At 35.9% G+C, this 25097-nt stretch overlaps 1 protein-coding gene across 1 annotated transcript; it reads left to right on the plus strand.

The window, feature by feature from the left end:
* LOC109825984 (DNA damage-binding protein 1a) lies at positions 4151-24425 on the plus strand. Its single transcript, XM_020392918.1, has 19 exons — positions 4151-4417; positions 4524-4572; positions 5183-5242; positions 5351-5442; positions 6327-6380; positions 6936-6996; positions 7141-7190; positions 8382-8457; positions 13383-13592; positions 14451-14557; positions 14688-14796; positions 15196-15396; positions 15496-15711; positions 17769-17879; positions 19488-19763; positions 19867-20141; positions 20924-21275; positions 22968-23252; positions 23521-24425. Exons 1-19 carry the CDS (start codon positions 4314-4316, stop codon positions 24100-24102), a joined length of 3270 nt encoding a protein of 1089 aa, XP_020248507.1. The 5' UTR covers positions 4151-4313; the 3' UTR covers positions 24103-24425.

Raw genomic sequence — 25097 nt, forward strand, 5'->3', positions numbered from 1 at the left:
TGGTGCCACGAGCCCTCATGACTCATCACTTACCAACCACCCTCAATCATTCTTACATCCAATCATGGATGACTCATCCACTTCAGCATTCGATACCTGTAGAGACACTTATCGATCAGCTGCCTGTCTGGACTCAGCTACAGTTACCTTCATGCTTTCCGATCTACTATAAAAGAGAGTTGCACTGCATGAGGTAACTTTTCTACTTTCATGCAGCTCTGATCAATTCCTATCACTATATTTTCTCACTTGATCATCAGAGGAACAATCAGAGAACTCAACTCTAGCCTCTCACAAGTTCTTCATATGCAGGGAAGAACAACAATCTAAAGAGCCATTCATCTAAAGAATTTGAGGACCTTAACTCTACTCTAATCCACAACTAAACCCCCTTTTTGATAACTAACATCAACAAAAATAATAATATGGTACTTTTCTCATGAATAAGATAACACTAACAACATCACGTGACATTTTGCAGCTTTTTTCCTTTTGACATTAAAGTTTTGGGTCTAATTGCATATTTGGCTCAGAAAAAACCAAAAGTTCATCGGAGCTAGAAAAAAACTGATGAGATGAATGTAAAAAAATAATATCAATCTAGTAATTTAACCCATGTTTTTATAACATTTTCTAGGTTGGAAAGGAACCAAATAACAAACAAATAGCTTGTTAATTGTTCATCTAACTATTTAGTCATATTCGATTTAATAGTCCATGTACAAGTAAATTAGTTTTTAGCGTTTAGATCATAAATGAATAGAATTTAAATAGTATTTGGTTAGAGTTTTATTCTCTTTAATGTGTATTTCTACATGCATGGTATTATTTCTGACCCTTTTTCATTGTGTAATTTAAGTTCTGACCCTTTTTCATTGTGTAATTTAAGTTCTAACCTTAATTTAAGTTCTATATGTTAGTTTTAAAATCAAATTTCTTTAACCAAATAAAAGTTTCTTCTTAATTTCGTAGTTGAAAATTCATAAACTATAAATTATTACATCGAATAAATTTACTATAATTTTTGATAAATATTCGCGTATACTTGAAACATGTGTGTATTCAAATTCAAGTTTGAATTCAAAGAGATTCAGAGACTACTATTCGAATTTGAAAATTTTAAACAAATACAAAGATGAACAATGTGTTATTTAATCTATTCGCTTCCACCCCTATAAATATATACCCTAAAAGCTTTCAGATTTTTCACTTTACTACCCTTAGTTATGGAAATGAGAGATTTTCCTCTCAAAAAATCTCACCTGACGCTCATTATTCTAATTTAAAACATCTTAACTGATAATATTTGTTAAAATTATTATTACATCTGTCAAATTCCCATTTAAAAATAGAATTAGGATACGTTTAAAATAGGATTACTACAATTTTTACAGTAAATTTGACAAAGTTAAAGGGTTTAAAAGTTCTAAACTTTTCCATGTGAATGTTGCATGAGAATTTTTTTGGGGGGTTGGGGGGGGAGGGGGGGGAGGCGGGAGGAGGAAGGGTTCTCACATGTGCATAATCAAGGATAGTTAAGTGCAAATTCTAAAATTTTTAGGGTATGTAAGAGCATCTCCAACAGTTTCCCCAAAAATTTCTCCAAAATGGGGAAACAAAAGTCATATTCTCCAAATTATTTTTGCTCCAACTCCAACAGCTTCCCCATTTTGAAGAATCCTGCATTTATTACAATAATAAAAATATTCTACATTCTTATTTTGGGATGCTCTTATGCATTGGAACTGCCCTATGGTTTTTTTTTTGTAATTACAGATTTTGTTTTATATTTATTTTCTCCTCCATCCCGTTTTGAAGAATGTGCTATATTTATGATAAAGTTCTCCCCACATATTTGAAGAATGCCTCAGATTTGGGGAAAACTCCCCTTTTTCTCTCCTCAATCCCTATTTTGGTGAATGAGATGAGGAATCTGTTGGACAAAAAAAAAGCCCAAAATTCTCTAAGGGGGGGTTAGTCATCTAGAACTTAAAACTAGAACTGGGATAATTTATGAGATAAATTTTTATGGTGTTAGTCACATAGAACTAGAAAATGAGATATTTTTTTTATAGTGTTAGTCAAGTAGAACTTTTGTAGAACTAGAACTGTATTATTTTTTTGGTGCGTTAGTCAAGTAGAATTCTACTAGAATTAGAATTGGGATAATTGGTCATAATTATCCCACAAATTATACTACCTATATATATAACCATAAGTTCTCCTCTCTCAAATTATCCCACACATTGGAAAGAATACAATTGGGAAAAAAAAGTGAAACACCACCTCCCTCCCTCTTGGTTAGTTTCTCCGCCTAGAAAATTTCTCTGCCATGAAGTCAATCATCCGTTTATTTTTCTGTCTTTACTTTATTTTTGTGATGATTAGATCTTTTATTATTATCTTCAAGATGTATTACTTTATTGATAGCTTTTTGACGTTAAATTACTTTATTATTATTTGTTTGATCTAAGTTTTCTCACCACAACAGTGGTTTAGGTTAAGAATATAGTGTTGGTGGGTTAGTGCTAAAGATATGCGGGCTATATATGTTTTTTTATAAGTTAGAAAGCAACTTTGCGATCACATTGATGATTAAATGTTGAATGGTTAATGGTGATATCTATTATTATTAAATCAGTTCAGTAAATTGATTGGGATATTTATAGTTCATCTGTCGATCATCTGTTTAGCGGCCATGGATGATTCCTGTGTACATTTCATTTATTTGCTGATTTGATTTTAGCGATCATGATGAGATTGGTCTAAAGGGTTAATGGCTAAAAAATGCTTATTTTTTTTCTTTATGATGTTATGAGATTTGAACTTCGACATTTATGATCCTCCACTAGAAGCTCCAAGAAATGTTGCTGATGCAGACGATGACTCTGATAAAGAAGACGAGTTACAGACTCAACGAGCAGCTGTAGGAGCTTGGAGAAATTCTATGGCAGATGCCATGTGGGATGATGGAAGTCGAGTCACTCTAGGGATTTAGATTTTTATTTATTTGTAAATTATTTTATTATTTGAGATGAATAGTGATGCTTTATTGCATTATATTTTATAGTTATTACTAGAATTTGCTTATCAATATTATATTATTTTTAATATACAATTATTAACAATAGTATTTTATACCCACCATTACTCCCACCAAATTATCCTACCAAATTATGCAACTGCATAATATTATCCATCATTATCCCACCAAATTATCCTACCAAATTATCACACTTTAAGAATTACCCATCATTGTTCCACTAAATTATCCCAGTGTGAATTACCCATCATTGTTCCACTAAATTATCCCAGTGTCAAAAAATTATCCCACTTTACCAATTATCCCAATTCTACTTAAAAAGTTCTAGGTGACTAACCCCCCCTTAAAAGTGAGAATACCAATAAAATAGGGAAGCTGTTGGAGATGCTCTAAATGCTGTCATAAACAAGTGAGGATGTATAAGTTCAAAGTAGGAGAGGCTAAAGGGTTTCTAATGGTGTGTTTGGGAGTTTACTTAGGGAAGGGAAGGAAGGGGAATTTTTCCCCTTCCTTCCCTTCCCCTCCATTACACCCCAATTTGGGGTGTAAGAATTTGGGCCAAATTTCCCCTCCATTCCCCTCCTCTACCCTACAAAATGAAACTCCCAAACAAGATTAAAATGAAATTTTCCTTCCCTTCCCCCTCTCTACCCTCCATCCAAACAGGCCATAAGTGCAATTAACCCTAGTATGAATATCCCCTTGAAATTGGCTCTTTGTTCAATTTTGTGATTGCACGTTAGATAATGTTTCGGTAAATTCAAAAACACTATCATCGATGTTTTTGGTGTGATTAATCCATAAAACCTTTTCCCACTAACTAATAGGAACCATTAATGAAGGCTATACTAAATTGGCCTGTGATTTGCACATGACATGTAGAGCCTATAATCCCATCAGTATTCTAGAATTTTTTACGTGGAAAAAAAATATTTGATAACCAAATAAGTCTAATATACGATTTGATTAAACTCTATTCTTTAAACATCAAATCCTGAAAAAGCATTAATTTTTTATTAAATATCTATAAAATGGTAAATATAATTCAAACAATTAGGAGGAAAAATGCCGAAATTACATGGGTCCGTTCACAAGTCCACCTCTTGGGCCTCCGGCCCACACGTGCTCGTCTCTCCGCCCCCGCCCTCATTTCCCCCCCTAAATCGGCCGGCAGCGGCACTCTCTCTCTCTCGCTCTCGCTCTCTCCATCTCCACCTCTCCTCAGCCTTCTTCCTCCTCCCCCTCCGTACTTTCTTGCCGCGAAAACAAGATGAGCATGTGGAACTACGTGGTGACGGCCCACAAGCCCACCAACGTCACCCACTCCTGCGTCGGCAACTTCACCTCCCCTCACGAGCTCAACCTCATCATCGCGTTCGCCCCCCTCCCCTCTCCCTCTTTTCTAGGGTTTTGCTTGGGATTCTAGGGTTTTGCTCCAGTCTCAATCGCTCTCTGATCCTGTCGTTCTTATAATCTGCAGGAAATGTACTCGAATCGAGATTCATTACCTCACTCCCCACGGCCTACAGGTATTTTGAAACCACAAATCGATTTCGACCAGTAAAGCTCGCTCTTTTTTTTTTTGCTGTAATGCAAGAATTTACAATAGATTAAACCCTAGAAGGCTTTGAGTACACCCGATTTCTCCTAGAATTTGATCAGAACATTAGCCGAAATCCATAAAAATTTAACTTTTATGATATTATTCGAACTGATTTTTTTTGGGGAAGACGGTCTTTGTTGAGTTCTGACATCTTAGAATCCGAATCTACTGTAGGTTTGGATTAGAACCAGCTCTTTTGTTTGGTTCAAATTTTTCCCCCCCATGATATAATGACCAGTTAAGGCATCGTTGTATAGTATTCATTAGTCTTCACTAACAAATTTACATGTGCTGTGATGGTGGAAGTTTATCGTTGTTCTGAAGGTCAGTTAGTTGTTTATTGCACTGATTATACTGTTCTTTCGGCTAAGGAGATTGATCAATCTGTATCTTTTATCATCTTTTGTATCGATTCCTTGCGGTTGCTTGTTATATGTTTTACATTATTCTTGAGTATCAGGTGTTAATACTTGTTGATGTTTTGTTTCTCGATTTTTTTCTATTTTTTTAAAAATAATCCTGGGTATATGTTGCAGCCTATGCTGGATGTTCCAATATATGGAAGAATTGCGACTCTTGAACTCTTTAGACCTCATGTGAGTAGTCTATGCTTATGCTTTCTGTACTATACTTATACTGAGTTTCTGTTGAGTTATGGTTTCTGGTATTAAAGGAGCTTATTCCTTATCTTGTTTCTTTTGTAGGGTGAACAACAAGATTTCCTATTTATTGCCACAGAAAGATACAAATTTTGTGTACTTCAATGGGATGCAGAAGCGTCAGAGCTCATTACAAGGTTAGAGAACAATGAAATATGCATAATTAGTTTTTTTTAATATACTTTTCCTAGGTGTAACTAACCTAGCATGCTATTCTTTTAGTCTAACATATATGATGATTGTCAGCAACATTGGGCATGGTTAATCTCTTTTCTGCACTTAATCTGACAAACGATATTTTTTTAAAGAATTTGGTATGTGAGTTATAATTGAATTTGTTAAGAAAAATCTATCTGATTGCACTCAAGAAAAGCTTTCTTTATATTTTATGTGAAATTCTCCTAAGTAAAATAGTACGTTCAAAATATTTTTTGCAGTAAATGATAATGCTATACATTTTTTGCCTCCCCCCCCCTCTGATCGCACACGATTCTATCTTTCAAATTTCCTAAAGTTTCAGTACTATATGTACCTTGCACCTGCAAATTGGTTGATGCTGTCATTCTGATTGAAAATTTTCCAGATATGGGTGAAATGCAAGTATAAGCATCTGATCGTTCAATTACATTTGGCCCTTGTTCAGTCAGTTTCTTAAATCTTTGACGAATGGTTTATGTATTCAGTTCAATTTCAGTGATCATTTCCATGATTAACATGCAGGATACTTTTCCAGCACGATTTTGTTAGATAACTGTATCTACTAGTGCTTGGTATTTACATTAACTTTGTCATAATCATGTTCTACTTATTACATTTTAGGGACACCATTTCTCCTTACCTTTTGCTTCAAACCTAAGTCATTTTCCAATCATAAATCTCTCTTGCTATCGCCTATACTGTGAAACTTAAATGAGGAAGATTCAGATGGTGTTTTGGTCGATCTTTAAAGCTCATGTAGTTAGTTGAAGCCATTAAGCTATCAATAATCATGCTTATGAGTTAATTTATTTTTGGTATGCAGAGCAATGGGAGATGTATCTGATCGAATAGGTCGTCCAACAGATAATGGACAGGTTTGTACGGTTATTTTTGTTTCCTAAAGCGAGTTTCAGATTTGTGGTTCTTTGAATTTTGGCCACATAGATATTTTTTCTGGTTTCAATTATATTGGCTGTGCTTAACATCTTTGATGTGTCTCCAGATAAGGTCCATTGCAATTGAGGACAATTAGAAAAGAGCTCTATCCCTTTTGAATTATAATGTGCTTGTATTCCAACCCTACAGCCAGACAAATGGGGATTCACGCTCTGACTAAAAATCTGTCTTCATAAACAGACTCTAGTAAAAAATATATAAACAGGCTGGTACATAGGGAAAGCTCATCAGACTATATTATGTTCTCTTCAATTTGTCTTTATACTTGTTCTTAGGGACAATAAGCTCCAGATAGAATAAATATTTTTAATGTTTAATCAGTTATGTCTCCCTCATATATATTGTAGCTTGTATTTCAAGAGGTTTTGTTCTGCATGTCATGTGCACAGCTCCTGTATGTTCCTCCAAACATTTTGGGAAGTGTTGTATTTTTCATGTCTGTTCATGTCTCAATTCTTTTAAGTTTCTTTATCACTGGTGTTTCAATTTCGGATTGTAGGTTGATTGGTCTTCACCTGTATGATGGTCTCTTCAAGGTAAGTAAAATTATGATGAATGTTTAGAGATTTTTTTTCTTGCACTGTATATTTATTTGCTTACAGCTGTTCTTATATTGTAGTGTGTTACCTTGGACGATTGTTCATATATTATGCAGCTGACTGTCTTTCTTGTTTTATTAGGTTATACCGTTTGATAACAAAGGGCAACTAAAGGAAGCATTCAATATCAGGTACTAAGATGTCTTTGATGCATGTATACGTTTTTAAAGTTAGAATAGGTGGCGTGGTCAGGTGGAAGTGAGAAATGTTGTGAATGGGATATGGGATACTAGCTTCAAAAACATCATGTCCCACTTCCCAGTATTGGTAAAAGACAACCAAATGCGTGGTTGCATAAGGAGGAAAACAAGACAGTTGGAGATCTTTTGCAGGAACTCTCTTTGCGTTTAGTTTACTGATAGTGAGAAAATGAGGGTTTTGTACTGGTTTACCTTTGTGCCAGCCTAATACAAGCATGAAAAATTCATTTTGACGGAGACTAAGCTGACCGACAAAATTGTAAAAACCTAATCCCGTAGCCAACTGGGTAATTTCCCACAGGTTCAACTCATATCATGAAAATGCAAAGAGAGGTTATTCATTACATGCTATCTTTAGACCCATGGAATTTAAGTTGAAAGAGAATAAAAAAGAAAGAAAGATTATAGGTGCAAAGATGAAGAACTGATTTGAAGAGAGCTCATCATGTGCTTTTGTCTTGCTTTTATCCTTTTCTTTAAACAATTTCATTCTTTGCTCCTCCAGCTACTCCTATTATCAATGATTTAGGTCACAAATTGACATGACATGTTTAACCAGCTTCCCCCACCAAGTTGGTTGTGCAATGTTTTTTATGTTGGCTGGTTTTGTTCTGTTGTTGGTTAGCATGTCTTAACAACTATAGCCTAAGTTATTTATGGCATTTATCCCTTGGTACTAGTGAATTGAATATTTTTGGGTAGCATTAGAGTGAGTACATAATAGCAGTCAAAGGAGGTGGCTTTTGTTGTTTAAGGTCTTGAGTTGCAATGCTGAAAGAAGTTCAACTTGTCATATCCAAAAAGAATTGGAAAGGAAAATCAGTTTGTTCCCTTTTTCACTAAGGCATGTTGAATAGTTTGCTTTGTCTTTGCCCAAGTGTAAACTTTTTTGGATGTATAAACTTGCATGCCTGTCTTATAGTACGGCATGAGTGTGGCTTTTGTTTCCAATTAGTATTCTACTTATATTCCAATTCTTGTTTGTTTATTTATTTTTAATTCTTGGGAAAGGGAGCAAAGTATCGTTATTGCAAAGTGTCCTTTTGTTCCCTTTTTCATCCAGTGTGACGTTTTCTTCATCATAGTTCTTTGAAGTTGACATCTTTTATATCTTATCGGCAGGCTTGAAGAACTTCAGGTTTTGGATATCAAATTTCTTTATGGTTGTCCCAAACCCACAATTGCAGTGCTTTATCAGGTTTGTTCAAACTACATTTGCCTAAATTTTGAAGCAATAAGTGTGATAATGGAAGAATGTTATTTTTGGTTTGAAAATCACCATCTTCGCATGTAAATGACTCAGATCTCACTTTATAGCCTGATGTTGAATTCTCATGCTTCGGACTCTCATTTTTTTGTAAGATGCATGTAACATGTAAATGCATGTATGCAAGGATGGCTACACGAAACACGGGCAAAGGAGGGATATGACATGAATAAATGGGAAACGAAGAGAAAAGGGAAAAAGAATACCAATAAATAATGGTACAACAACTGCAAGGAAAAGGAAATACACATCAAATAAAAGATGAGCGATATTCCTACTATGTTTATTCATGACCGGTCTTGACCATCACATCATTCAACCATTTTGGCTGTGGATGCTATGTATTTGCAATTCATTGTTCATGCCAATGTAGTTAAACTTTAAGTAGGGGTCACTTTCACTTCTGTAGTCTGATTCAGTTTTCCCCAGCTAGTCATTTTTTATTGTTAATAGTAATAATTTTGTGTTTGCTATCTTAGCTGTTAGCCACTACAGTTTGGTTGTCAGTCAGGAGAGAGGACATTAAAAAAATTGCAGAACATAAGGAAGCTTTGCATTTGATGTTCATAGGAAGGGTAAATCTTAGACCAGACAACATGGCCTTTGCCTTGTCAAAGCTGATGTTTTAAGAACTTTGCTCATTTTGTTAAGTTGTTCTTGCTGTTAGCTATGCTGTTTGCAGTTGGAGGTACACCAATTATAGTTACAAATTGCCTTTTTTCTTATATGAACCTTGGTGAGAGATCTTTCTCGAGAAGGTCTTGAAGTGTCTTTTACTGGATGATCTTTGAGTTTCTTGGGAGAAAGATTCCTGACATGGTCCTAATCTATGAAGCACCAACTCTTGCAAACATCCCTCGAGTCTGTGTCCGACGCTTGTCGAAGACGAACACGTGTTCGACACCCGTCAGACACGTCGTCAACGGCGCCGACACGGTCAACTCCGCCGACTCGCGGCAGACACGGGGTGGACACGACGAGGTTGAGGGCGTCACGGCGAAACCCAAATCTGAAACCCAAACCCGAAACCCAAACCCTAACCCTAGTTGTTAGAACTTACCCGAATTCTCGTCGAAAGGGCTCTTGCAAAGAAGTGAAGGACAACCGCCAGCTCTCAGTCTCGTCCTTGTCGTCGTCGATCATCCCCGTCAACGGTTCGTCGTCGTCGATCATCTCCAAGACACGGTCAGTCTCTCCTCTCTCTCTCTGATCGCTCTCTCTCTCCCCGATCACGCGCTCTCTCCCCCCTGATCGCTCTCTCTCTCTCCGAACGTTCTCTCTCTCCGATCGCTCTCTCTCTCCCCGATCGCTCTCTCTCTCTCTCTTATCGTTCTCTCTGATTCTCTCTCTTTTATCGTTCTCTTTGATTCTCTCTCTTTTATCGTTCTCTTTGATTCTCTCTCTTTTATCGTTCTCTTTGATTCTCTCTCTCATTCTCTCATTCTCTCTCTTTTATCTCTCGATCCGATTCTCTCTCTCTTTACTGTTATTGTTTTTAATTTTAATTCTCTGTTATTATTTTCGTTTTTACTGTATAAAAATATGAGAATAACATAAAAATGCTAGAATAATATATAAATTAGAACTAAGATTCATACTGTTACTGTTAATTAATTAGTTAATTAATTAGGGTTTCATTTTTTAATTTACTGTTAATTATGATTTTAGTTACTGTTTTACTATTATTAATTTTTTAATTTATTATTATTGCTATTGTATTTTACAGAAATGGAACGAGACAGGAGTTCTAGTGGTAGTGGAGTACAAGATGACAAATGTCCGCTTTGAAAATATGTTACCAAATTGGAGAAAATGGGGGGAACGGCATGAGGAAATTAGAGATGGAGATGTAATTATTACAAAGAGGATTTTACCGGTTCACACTCAAGAGTTAAAAATCACCTCTTGAGGATAAGCGGGACTGGAATTAAGATGTGTTCCAAGTCAACATCCGAAAACCTAAGGGAGTTTCAAAGGACGTTGGATCAAGCTGAGGCGAGGTTGAGGGCTTCTAAGCTTAAGATGTCAGTTTTGCCTATATCTTCGACTGCAAGTATGATCGGTATAGGTGCAAGTGCAAGCATGCCGATTGGTGCAGGTGAATCTAGGAGGAGGAGGGGGCCTAATACCGTGGAACAAGTATTCAATATAGGAGCAAGGGAGGAATTGGATGCATTGATTGGTAGGATGTTCTACACCGGGGGATTGTCCTTCAACTTGACAAGGAATCCATATTATGCCAATGTTTTTGCATATGTCACAAGCAATCCAATCTCTGGCTACAAGCCTCTCAGTTACAATTCCATAAGGACCACTATCTTACAACGTGAGAAAACTCACGTAGAGAGGTTAATGGAGCTCATCAGGGGCACATGGCAACAGAAAAGGGTCTCCATTTGTAGTGATGGGTGGGCGGATGCACAAAGGAGGCCCATCATTAATTTTATGACTGTATGTGAGGGTAAGCCAATGTTCTTGAATGTCGTAAATGCCGAGGGAGAAGTCAAGAATAAGTATTTTATCCAAGCACAACTAGAAAAGTGCATCACAGAGGTGAGACCGAAAAATATCATCCAAATCATAACCGATAATGCTTCGACATGCAAAGCCGCGGGAGGGTTTGTGGAGGGCACCTGACCTCACATATTTTGGATTCCTTGTGTAGTCCATACACTCAATCTTGCTATCAAGAATATTTATGCGGCTAAGAACACAGAATCAAATGCCATTGCTTATGCATAATTACATTGGATTATAGAGATCACCGATGATGCATTGTTTATGAAGAACTTTATCATGAATCACTCTATGCGGCTTTCCATGTTTAATGATTATTCCAAGATGAAGCTCCTATTGATTGCCGACACAAGATTTGCCTTGTGGATTATTATATTGAAGAGGTTTAAGGTCGTCAAGAGAGGTCTCCAAGACATGGTCCTTAGTGATCGATGGAGCTTGTATAGAGAATATGATGTGGGAAAAACTCAATTTGTGAAAGAGAAAATCCTCGATGATTTGTGGTGGAACAAGATAGATTTTATTCTTGACTTCACTGGCCTAATCTATGAAATGATAAGGGTCACCGACACCGATACACCATGTCTTCATTTGGTGTATGATATGTGGGATACAATGATGATTGAGAAGGTGAAGCAAGCTATTTATAGGCATGAGGGTAAAAGGGATAACGATGAATCTCATTTTTATGAGGTGGTTCACAAGATCTTGGTGGATCGATGGAACAATAGCAACACCCCGCTTCAGTGCTTGGCACACTCTTTAGTTCCAAGGTAATATTTCACATTTCACTCTTTAATGCGAATATTTCTATTACTTAATACCTTGTGGGCTAATTCATGTTATTAACGAACATAAGTACTATCATTCCACATGGCTCAATGAGAACGTCAATCGGCAAGTTCCAAATCAAGATCTTGAGATCTCTACAGAAAGAGCAAAGTGCTTAAGAAGATACTATTCTAAACCCGATGAACGACGGGCGGTGAACTTGGAATATGCTAAGTTTGTGGGGGCTTTGGAGGCTTTTAGTGATCCGGATTCTCTTTTCGATAGAGCACATATGGATCCTAAGTCATGGTGGCTTCTTTATGGTGCAAGTACTCCAAATTTGCAATCATTGGCCGTAAAGCTTCTAGGCCAACCTTGTTCCTCTTCTTGTTGTGAACGGAATTGGAGTACGTATGGTTTCATTCACTCCTTAAAGATGAACAAGCTAACCCCAGCACGTGCGGGGGATCTTGTTTATGTTCACACCAACCCTCGGTTACTTTCTCGAAGTTCAGAAGAGTATATGGAAGGGGAATCAAGAATGTGGGATGTTGGTGGAGATGCCTTTGACTCATTTTAAGGTGCCGGTATTTTAGATGTTGCCGCCCTTTCTCTTGACGAGCCCACGATGGAGGCCGTTGTGATTGAGGAGGATGAAGGAGTTGAAACCATAGAATGATCTTTTGATGTTTTAACTTGAGAACTTTATTTTTAAGATACACTTTTGGTTGTAATTTTTGCAATGTTAGTAACTTAGTATTTTGTAGCCATGGAACTAGTTGCAACTTGAATTTTATTCTCTTGTATTTTGATATACTCAAGATGAAAGTAATGAAAATTAAAATTTGGTATTATCTTCAAATCAATTACATAACTTACATTTGTCATTGATTATACAAGCCGATGTTACATAATAATATAACATAAAAAATTGATCTAGTTTTCTATATATTCATCTTCTCTTTCTTGTCTTCTTTAACATTATTGTCTTCAATTCTCCAAGAGATCATTGTCATCCCGACGTCTTAATTCATTCCTGCAATACACATTTTCCTTTAGTTTCTTATTTATAATCTCCACTTTACATAACAAAGAATATGAAAATGTAATAGGAATTTAATTCAATATTGATCTATATATAATAATAATATTAAAAAAAATCTAACCGTGTCGCCGTGTCCTATTTTTTTGGGTTTTGCCGTGTCCGTGTCGCCGTGTCCGTGTCCGTGCTTCATAGGTCCTAATAAGGTTGGGGGAGATAATGCTCAAGCTAAACAAAGTTCATCTCAGTTGTCCCCCGTTTCATTATTGTAGGTTTCTAAATCATGCATATTTAGTTGGGACATTCTTCTTTCATTTGTATAGTTTTCTCTTGTAACCTGGTGTTTCTTTCTTGAAATACCATCATGCAATCTAATCTGGGACTAAACTTTTAATGCACATGCTATACTTCTTTTTTATCCTTTATCTGTGATTATCTAAGTCTATTTTAAAGTATGCCGTCTTTCTGTCAAGTGGAAGTGACTACAAAGCCAAAATAATGTTTTCTTATGCTTTTGCTGCTACAGGATAATAAAGATGCTCGACATGTCAAAACATATGAGGTTGGTCTCAAGGAGAAAGACTTTGTTGAGGGCCCATGGTCACAGAATAATCTTGATAATGGAGCTGGGCTGCTGATTCCTGTCCCTATGCCTCTTGGTGGTGTTATTATTATTGGGGAGGAGACTATTGTCTATTGCAGTGCAAATTCATTCAAAGCTATACCGATCAAACCAGTAGGTGTACCCTGATTAGCTGCGGCCGTAGGCACATCCACCGAAATGGACATAGAGATGCACATATGCATAGACATGCATATAGAACACAAACGCATGTACACATAAACATAAACCTGTGCGCATAAACACATTGTTTTAAATATCCCCGATATATTGGCTGATGTATTCTTTTATAAGGCTTGCTGCAAAATGATGGTCTTAATATTCTTTGCCACTTTTTGCAATATTTGGGCTAAATATCTCCTATATGGCTAATATATTCTTTTATTAAGCTTGGCACAAGACAATATTGTCTTAATATCCTTTACCACTTTTGACAATTTTTGGGCGACATATCGTAGTTTTCCTTACACATCATGTGATATTTCAGCCTAAAAAAACGGCTGAAATATTGCAATGTGGATTTGGATGTTTATTTGTTTTAGAGATCGATTTGGATTTATGGTTCAGTTGAGGTCTAAACCCTAACAAAAATCTACATATGTAAATAACCGGAAATAAGATTTAGGGTTCAATTCAGGCCAATCTTTTACAAAAGTATTGGAAAAGATACAAATTTTCTCACCTCCATTCTATGGTGCATCAAGTATGAATACACAAACTATCCAATATGACACCCAACATTTATTGAATATCTCCGATATATCGCTGATATCCGCCATGCAAATATGGAGTTTTTCAGTCCAACATGTCCCTGTTATGCACACATACACACACACTTCCATATTCACACATACATTTAAGCATGTATTCTCACTTTCAGTCGTAGTTAGCATCTGTTTCTATGTTTTTCTTCCTTCATCTACCGTTGATTCATGTTTTGACTTGCATTTAATCCACTTTATGTTCCATCAGTCCATTACAAGAGCCTATGGGAGGGTTGATGCAGATGGTTCTCGGTACTTGCTCAGTGATAATACAGGACTTCTGCATTTGCTTGTTATCACTCATGAAAAAGAAAGGTGGACATTTAACTGTTTGCAATTATGTGACTTGAACTGGTTTCTTTTAGAACAGCAATGACCGACAAAACGTCAACTTTGTATTCATCTCCAAGCTGTTAATCAGGCAATTTTTTTAAACATGCTATAGGGTAACTGGACTCAAAATTGAGCATTTAGGGGAGACATCTGTGGCATCCACAATATCTTATCTTGATAATGCAGTGGTATATGTTGGTTCAAGCTATGGAGATTCACAGGTAATTTGATGAGGATGAATACTATTGCTCTTTGCTTGTTCGTTCCCGTGCTTGTCTTGCAATCAGTTGCAGTTTCACAGGGGTTTGCAGCTTTTCCAGTATCTATGTCAACTTGCATCTGTTGTCTTGTTATTTACTACTATGTTTTTCTAGTTTGCTGATGACTATTCTAAGAAACGTTTTTTCCCGTACCCAATTCTGGCATGACTGTGATTCTTTTTCCTGCTAGCCCTGGCTAGTTTATTGCAGTTGGATTATGAGTAATTTATCTTGTAAAGGAATTTTACTTGTTGAAAATTCAACCTAATGTTTGGTATTCTACTGTCATTTACCGTTTTCTTCTTCAGTGGTTTCTATATTTGTTTCATTAAGTTGAACATTTATCCTTCCTTGGTGCAGCTCGTAAAACTGAATTTGCAACCTGATGCAAATGGTTCATATGTTGAAGCCCTTGAAAGATATGTTAACCTAGGGCCTATTGTTGATTTTTGTGTTGTTGACCTTGAAAGGCAAGGTCAAGGTCAGGTGGTCACTTGCTCGGGGGCATATAAAGACGGTTCACTTCGTGTTGTTCGAAATGGCATCGGGATCAACGAACAGGTTTGTGTCTATCATAACAGCATTTTATTTTATATTAATGTACGTGTAAGTGTCTTTTTAACGTTTAATTTTTAATGACAGTTTATTCATCTATTTTAGGCATCTGTAGAACTTCAAGGCATCAAAGGCTTGTGGTCATTACGTTCTTCCACTGATGATCCACATGATACTTTCCTGGTAGTGAGCTTTATCAGTGAGACACGCTTTCTGGCAATGAATATGGAAGATGAGTTAGAAGAAACTGAAATTGAAGGCTTTTATTCTCAAGCCCAGACTTTATTTTGCCAAAATGCTATCAATGATCAGCTTGTCCAGGTTGGTCACTAGCTAATGTTTTTCTGGATGAAACTACATTCTCAAAACTGACTCGTTACTTCAAAATTGATAATCGGAGTATGGTTTGTTGGCCCGCTGATTAACACGCATGTGCATTCACTGGTTGCAAATGAATGATATAGATAGAGAAAAAAGACATTCTTCTGCATGGTTAGGGCAGAAGGAGCATTTTCTCACCAAAAATGGCAAATAGATTGATTTGACATTCCTACCCTTCATGCCTCACTGGCTTTTTTAGTCTCAGTTTTCCAACTTTTGCTCCTCCCTTAGTGGATGAACACCAAAGTTCCCATATTAGCACTTGTGTTTTACCGCAATTATATCCATTCTTCAATACAATCATGATCATTCTTTTTCTTTAACAAACCTAGGAACAGTTATCTAACATCATTCATATATTATGGCCATAGTCTTGACATTTTGCTACGTTCCAGCCAAATGATTCTTCATTCAAGCTTATATGAGTTCTCTCAGTAATTACATCTTAACTGTTCCTGTACACGTTGACAATGCTTCCATATGATATGAGGTAACTGGCGCTCCTTTGTTTTATTTTTCCCGATTTCAAATTCTATATGGAAACAAATAATAAAACAAACTCCTTAAAAGAAGGAGATTGGTCGTTCCCTTATCGTTATCAAGAAGCGTAAACACAACGAGAACAAAAGTAAATTAAAGTAAATTTAGAGGCTATGATCTAAATATTAATTTATGAATTATGATTATGGTTAAGATACCGAGTTAGTAATATACACCTTCTCACATGTTTTAGGAATCTACCCCTAATCAAATGCTTAGCACTAATTAAACAATTAACCAATCAAATTCCTATATCTTATCTGTTATCACATGCTTATATTTAAACTATCTAAAAATGTGATAATGATCAACAACTAGAGATCAGAAGAAGCCTGATAGGGGGTGTTGGTTGGTTGAGGGGTCGAAAACATCACTGGAGGTTAGCATGGCTTTAGGAGGGTGAGAGATGTCAGACAAGGTAATGAGACTTCAGGTAAACTTGAGGAGGCTTCAGCAGGGCTCTGTGAGCCTTAGTGAGGGTCAATAATGCTGTACAAAGGTTGTCGTACGTCTTTTTGAGTCTCAGGTAAGTGTTCAGGAGGCTTCCTCAAAACTCAGTAATAATGTGATGGCCTGTTGGTCAGTGTCGACAAAGTTCTAAAAGGATTGGCGATAGCCTGTTTGATGTTTAGCGTAAAGCTGAGAGAATGGATGATTAAGGCAAAGAAATTTGAGATCGAACCAATTGAGGGAATTGATGTAAAATAAACCCTGACCTGTTGGATGTCTAGCAAGTTATAATTGTGAAGTGAATACTCAATTCAGAACTTGAATAAAAGCCAATAATCCAAGTCAAAAGCTGGTATAGATATACTGCCTGGTGTGTGGGGCGTATCTGTCATGCAATAAACTAAACAAATCACAATATTTTCACCCGACTAATCCTGTCATGCAGCTAGTGTTTTTCTTTAATGTTTTATTGTATCATATGATACATCTTGCCTAACGTAAAGCATTAACAACTATGGAGTAAAGCAAGTTTAGCTGTACGGGACCTGTATTTGGTTTGTAGAAATGCTTCGGAAAACAAATGACAATCTTATCATATGTGTATTAACAACTATGCAGTAAGGCAAGTTTAGCAGTAAGGGACCAATATTTGCTTTGTACAAATGCATTGGAAAACAAACTGTAATTAAGAACAGGAAAATTGGTGGGTTTGGTGTTTTTTTTTTTTTTTTTTTGGGGGCGCTTGCTTAGAAATTTTGAATTACATAATTCTTTTACCCATTACACACTTCATAAGTGGAACCAAGATTAGATGTCGAGATCACCTATTAGGTGGTAATATGTTAGCTTGGTGTGCTGGAACAGCTGAGCCCTACCCATGCATGTTGTTTCCAATTAAAAGGCAATAATTTTTGAATCAACTGCTTGACTCAGTATAGTTAAAGGAGAGAATTTAATATCTACAAATTCTAGTTTAATGCTTTTTAATAAGCAGCTGCTAGTGACAGGTAACTGCAAGCTCTGTTCGATTAGTCAGTTCGACATCTCGGGAGCTGTTAGATGAGTGGACTGCTCCTTCTGGATTTTCTGTCAACGTTGCAACTGCAAATGCTAGCCAGGTTCATTGCTAACTTTTTCCATTACTTTTTTCATTTATAATTTGAGTATAGAAGTACAGATGCTGTATGGATTTTTAGTAGCTTGATCTTTTCGAAACTTGACTAAAATTGAAAGTGTATGGCTCTAATTTGATTGATAAAAATGTTATAATTACTTTGTGAGACAAAGTTATTGGGAAATCTGAATTGTAGAATTTAAAGATATTCACATAAGTTGCATGCATACTGGTGCTGATACAGGTACAGGACATGGAAAATTTGTCAAAGATAGGGTGCGGGGACAACTGAAACGCGTGGGCTGAAAATCATAGTTCTGAGCTAGATAATGACCCTTTGAAGTTGTTGTTCTTAACTGAAAGAAACCTAACCCTTGTCCAACAAGTTTCCAAAGTGGATGTGAGAAGTGTGGGATATACGTCCAAGAAGTGTATGACTAATGTTCTAAATTAAATCATGTTATTGTATAATTGAGTACGCATTTAGATAAATATATGTATATATAAGGAGTGTCCAAGAAGTGTTGGGTACAGGACGTGTCGGGTACGGGTACAGGTACGGTTTCGTAATAGAAGTAGTCTAAAGTATCACACAACATAGAATTGAGACCTTGTGCATTGACATTTCAAACAACAAGAAGCACACACTTGATGTGCTCAGCAGATTAGTGAGAACAGGCTGTCAGAAAAACTAATATCTCGTTTTGGTAAAAATACGCACGATGTAGGGATAGTTGTCTGCCATAACCTTATTTCTTGGTTAAATGATCTGTTCTCTACAAAAAATTGTGTAAGCAATGTGACTAACATTTTGTTACCATTTTTTAGCTTTGTGTTAATTCGGCCTTTAAAAAAGGGAGGGGTGAGGTACTTAATGTGCAAAGATTATTTTAACTTTCACTATAGGTATTGGATTAGATAATTATGATGACGTTAGCATAATGAAAAGAAAATGGGATATCAAATGTGCACTTCCATGTTGCACTACAGGTGTTTTTTTTTAACTGACATTTGCGAGTGGCCGAGTGCAAGGCAGCTTAAAGATATCTTCAACTTCCAGATACTTAGTCAGATCGGCCTTATTAATCAATTTTGTGTTGAAATTGTCAACTGCAGGCAGTATCACCTTGTGTGTAGACGACAATAACTATTAAATTTATTCAAACTTTCACCATATTGTAACATTTAGTATGAGCACACTAATTGGCCTAAGCTTAGTGTGTAAGCACATGCAACACGTGACAGTTTCGACATTTGATCATCATAATAGGTTCCTGGCCAAGAAGGTGAAAGATGGTACAAATATGTTTCAACTACCACATGCAAAAAATAGAGTAAATATGCAGTGATAAATGACAATTAATTGGTTTCACCTTCGTGTGGAGACGCATCAAATTTCATTTGCTCTTTTAGCATGGGTACTCATGCAACGTTGTCATTTCTGTTTGTTGTACGTTCCGTATTCAACAATTATCACACAGTGAAATCAAGAGCACTCATTTTTGGACCCTGCTGTTTGTTTATCTCGATTATATATTGATGTTCTCTTCCTACATGGCAGTTACAGAGAAGATTTAATGACTGAGATCTTGTTACATTGTGTGAACCACAGGTTCTCTTGGCTACAGGAGGTGGACATCTTGTTTACCTTGAAATTGGGAATGCTAAATTGACTGAAGTAAAGCATATACAGCTAGAATATGAGATATCATGTCTCGACATAAATCCAATTGGGGAAAATTCTTGCTATAGTTCATTAGCAGCAGTTGGGATGTGGACTGATATAAGCGCCAGGATATATTCACTACCGGGCTTGGATATGATCACAAAGGAAAATCTGGGTGGAGAAATTATACCTCGTTCCGTCCTTCTATGCAAATTTGAAGGAGTATGTTGAAGTGCAGTGGGTCTTATCTGTTATGCCTCTTAGATTAGACTTTACTGATATATTTCATCATCTTGGTTATTTGTGTGTTCTGTTTATATTTTAGGTATCATACTTGTTATGTGCCCTTGGAGATGGACACCTGTTCAACTTTCTCTTGAATATGAACACTGGTGAACTGTCAGATAGGAAGAAAGTATCTCTTGGGACGCAACCAATTACACTACGTACATTTTCTTCAAAGGATACCACCCATGTTTTTGCTGCATCAGATAGGCCAACCGTGATATACAGTAGCAATAAGAAGTTACTTTACAGTAATGTGAATCTGAGAGAAGTTAGCCATATGTGCCCTTTTAACTCTGCTGCTTACCCAGACAGGTGATTTCTTGCTTCATTTATAGAAAACAATGTTGAAATTTCTAGTCTCTCATCATTTTTTTTCTCACTTACTCTTTGTTTGCTTAACCTGTATATATGCTGAGTACCCCTGTGTTATAGATTGTTCTATTGCATCATTGCAGCTTATTTGACAGTTATACAGTAATGATCTCATTTTTCATGGTGATGAGGTTCTTCTCATTAGTTTTTTTTTTGTTTTCGTAAATACTACCTTTCAAGTACTTTTTTGAAGCTATGTTCCTTTGACGCCTTGCAAGCATTTTGACTTTGCATAGGGGGTATGGAGTACGTAAGCTCGTATATTTTTTATCGTTAACATTTCATTATACTCAATAAATCATGTCCCAAGAAACAAAATAAATCTAGTAAACCTTTTTGGTAGCCTTCAATTGAGGACCCTAAGCAGTCCTCGCTTACTATTTGATTTTGTTTGTATATTAATCTTGATTTGAAGCTTGATTTGAAAAAGTATGAACTTTACTGCTACGTTGGATGTGTTGGCATCAGATACTAAGACCTTATATCATGATTTGGTAGTAAGTTATTACATATTTTTTATGTGAACTCCTATGCATGTTCTTTCGTGCTTGATTATTTATCTTGCAAAATTATATGTGCGGTGTGCATCTCACATCACTGGGGCGCGCGCGTCGTGTTGCACCTTGCGCATGTGCGCGTGAAGATACTTTGTGCTCTGTATTGCGCCTCGCGCATTGACAACACTGATTTAATATTAACTTATTGCAATCTGATTGTAACAGCCTTGCAATAGCCAAAGAGGGTGAACTTTCAATTGGAACTATTGATGACATTCAGAAGCTTCATATTCGCTCAATCCCTCTGGGAGAACATGCACGGCGTATCTGCCATCAGGAGCAGTCTCGGACTTTCGCGATCTGTAGTTATAAAAACTGTCATACCAGCACAGAGGAAAGTGAAACACATTTTGTTCGGTTGTTAGATGATCAAACTTTTGAGTTCAAATCAATCTATCAGTTGGACACTTATGAAAATGGTTGCTCTATCATTAGTTGTTCCTTCTCAGATGACAACAATGTCTATTATTGTGTTGGAACTGCCTATGTTCTGCCTGAAGAAAATGAACCCACCAAAGTAAGGCCTAATCCTCATTGTTTTGCTATCATTCCTTTTCTGCTTATATTTCTTGAGATGGCGACACAACTTAGTGTCTCAGTATCTTTTTATTATTCGCATATTGTTTGTCAAAATATCACATGTTTGCATATATAGTATAAATACTGAACTCTCCCTCTCTGTTTTGCTATCATTGTCCCCCTTTTTGCTTATACTTTTTGGGATTGTGGGGCAATGTAGTGCGTATCAGTAATTTTTTATTATTTGCATACTGTTTGTCAAAATATCACATATTGTTTATATACTATATAGTATAAATATTGCATTATGCTTTACATACTGAGTTGCAACGTTTAAATTATTTGAATGCTTTAGAAACTCAGGATGTCAACTTGAGAGAGAAAGACAAGAATCTCATTGTAGAGAGAAACCACGAATTTCTCATGTTACATTTTTTCCTAGTAGGGACCTTTCCAATTTTCCATCTGGTGTAAAGGTTTATATGACTGTTTTAAATGTGTGCAATATGTCCTGATGTATTGATTGAGGAACCTTTTTAAAATACATGCTACAGTATGAAGGTAGATAAAATCTATACAACCTACAACAGTTTTTTACCCAAATTTCCTGACGTGTTGGGTTTGATCTGACTCTGGAACATATCTCCAAGATGCTTGTGAACCATAATAATTTAGTGAATATCCATTTTCATCTATTCATTTCACATGTTCATTGCTTATAAGTTACAATATGAAGGCTGATATATCTTGCAGCACTGCTAATGGTGTGTTTTACCTGATGTATTGTCAAAATATATCTCCAACGTTCTGGTTTGCTTGTGAATTATAATGATGTAGCGTTCGTAAATTCATTCCTTTTTGTGTTTCTGTGTCCATTGCTTATAATTTACAATGTTTTTTGTCCAGATACATGTTTGCATTGTTTGTTTGGTCTATTGGATATTCCTTCTTCAAATAAGCTTATATTTAATGTTCACTATCTACTTAAATGTCCCAACATGTTGCTTGACGTCGTCTATCCGACATGGGATCTGCCCAGGTACCAAAGCCCAACATCCGCAATTGGGAGCTTTGTTTATATCCTTGTTGATGTTTGGATATATGTGAATGGCTTTAGTTTCCACCTTCTCACATTGGCACACTAATATTCATAGGTGAGAGTTTATAGTTTATATCTTAGGCAACAAACAGCTGGCATAACACTTAGTGAAACACCAACCGACTTGAACAGAGATTCTTCTTGTTTTCAGTCGGTATCCAAAGTGTATTTCTAGCTTGATTCTTATATTTGATGTTGTGAATAATATGTTATTTCTTGTTTCGAGAGTCCAGTATCTCTTAAATGATCTCGTCCTTTTCTATGTCCAAGTCATATTGTTTTTAGGAACCTAACTATCCCAATTTTTGGGTAAGATTCATTATGATAGTAGTAGAGATTGTAGGTTAATTTAGCCACAAACAGAAAATGTGTTGTAATTTTGTAACCACCTTTATCTATATCCCACATTCGTTTGTTGAGTTATTTTTTTAATATTATTTAGATCGTAATAAGTGCACTCGTAGGAAGAAGCAATCGTAGGGTGTAAGCATGAATTCTGATTCGTGGTGATGTACTGATATTTATGAGTACTTAAAGATGGCTTTTATTTATTATTTTAAGATGGATATCATATGGTTTGTCTTCTTGCAGGGGCGTATTCTTGTTTTTGCAGTTGAAGATGGGAAGCTACAATTAATTACTGAAAAGGAAACCAAAGGAGCTGTTTACTCTCTCAATGCCTTCAATGGGAAATTACTGGTTGCTATCAATCAAAAGATTCAATTATACAAGTGGATGCTTCGAGAGGATGGATCACGAGAGCTGCAGTCAGAGTGTGGGCATCATGGTCATATACTCGCTTTGTATGTTCAAACACGTGGAGACTTTATTGTAGTTGGCGATTTGATGAAATCAATCTCTCTTTTGATATATAAGGTATGCTAGCATTCTCCACCATTACTTAGCATCACAATAAAGTTAAAAACATTGTGCAGTGATCAGTTTGATATATTCGACATACAAACAATTTTCGCCTGTCCATGAAATATTACGTTTAATTACCTCATAAAGCTGAAATTATATGTGTGATACACCAATCAATCCACTCGATGGATAGAATTTAAAATATTTCATATAAATTCTACTAGCTTAGCTATGAGAAAAGTTTACTTATACGTACTCCTGTAAAAAAATTATCTTTCAGCATGAAGAAGGTGCCATTGAAGAGCGCGCCCGTGATTATAACGCAAACTGGATGACCGCCATTGAGATTCTCAACGATGACATTTACCTCGGTGCAGAGAACAACTTCAATCTCTTCACAGTTCGAAGAAACAGCGACGGAGCTACTGACGAGGAGCGTGGTAGGCTCGAGGTGGTCGGTGAATACCACCTTGGTGAGTTTGTTAACTGTTTCAGGCATGGCTCCCTTGTTATGAGGCTCCCAGACTCTGAGATCGGCCAAATCCCCACCGTTATATTTGGCACCGTTAATGGGGTTATTGGGGTTATTGCTTCTCTTTCTCATGACCATTACATTTTTCTGGAAAAGCTCCAGGGATGCCTTAATAAGGTTATTAAGGGAGTTGGAGGCTTAATTCATGAGCAATGGAGATCATTTAATAATGAGAAGAAAACTTCTGATGCTAGAAATTTCTTGGATGGGGATCTTATTGAATCTTTCCTTGATCTTAGCCGCGTGAAGATGGAGGAGATCTCTAAGACCATGGATGTTCCTGTTGAGGAGCTCTGCAGGAGAGTTGAGGAGCTTACACGATTACACTGAAAATATATGTCAAAAATATATTTACTTTTGTTCTATTTTCTGTTCCGTCATCAAGTTATGTTGGTCTTCAATATTTTAGTTTTACTTACTAGAAAGGTGGATGTATGAGTTCCTGCTCGAGTTAGTTACTTGTTATGAGTTGAGATGATTCAATCGAGCGTTTGTAATATGTTGTGACATTAGTACTATTCTCTTAGGCACTTTCATTTATCACCTGTGGCCGCTGTTATTGCTTATTTCTTGATGTGTGTATACTTTCATGTTCTGCTGTAGAACTAGTTTGTAAGAGAACATCTTGAAATGACGGTTGCTCATTGAGTTTATTTTGGATGTGAGAAAATAGGAAGTTTATTTTGTATTTCTTATTTTCATAGGCTAAGTGAACCCCTTTTACTAATACTAGTATAATGCACATGCTGTGCACGTGAACGTACATGTTTTAAGTTTTGAATTTCTTATTAAATAATAAAACTATGTGTTAATAAATAAAATTGTATGAATGTGCATGTTTTAAGTTTTGAATTTCTTATTAAATAGTAAAACTATGTGTTAATAAATAAAATTGTATAATAAGATTATTTAAAAAGAAATATATGAATTGATTATTATTAAGTTTCAAATTTTTTATTAAATAGTAAAACTATGTGTTAATAAATAAAATTGTATAATAAGATTATTTAAAGAGAAATGTATGAATTAATTATTATTATGTAGTTATTGTATTTGAATGTTTTTTATAATAATTGTTCATTGTTAATTTATTTTAAATAAGTCCCCAAATTTAAAATTGTTTTTAGATAAAACTGTTAATTCTATAAGTTCTCTTAAGTATGCCCCTTCAACTTAAAAATTATTAACTTAATTCTAAACTAATGAAGATGCATTAATCTTGCTAGATTTTTACTAATATTCCCTAGATAAACTTGATACCTACAACATATTGTAATATTTACTTTTTATTATAATTATTTAATAGGGTAAATTACACTAAATCT

The sequence above is a fragment of the Asparagus officinalis genome, chromosome 10, assembly GCF_001876935.1.
Source record: "Asparagus officinalis chromosome 10, Aspof.V1, whole genome shotgun sequence".
Classification (NCBI taxonomy): domain Eukaryota; kingdom Viridiplantae; phylum Streptophyta; class Magnoliopsida; order Asparagales; family Asparagaceae; genus Asparagus; species Asparagus officinalis.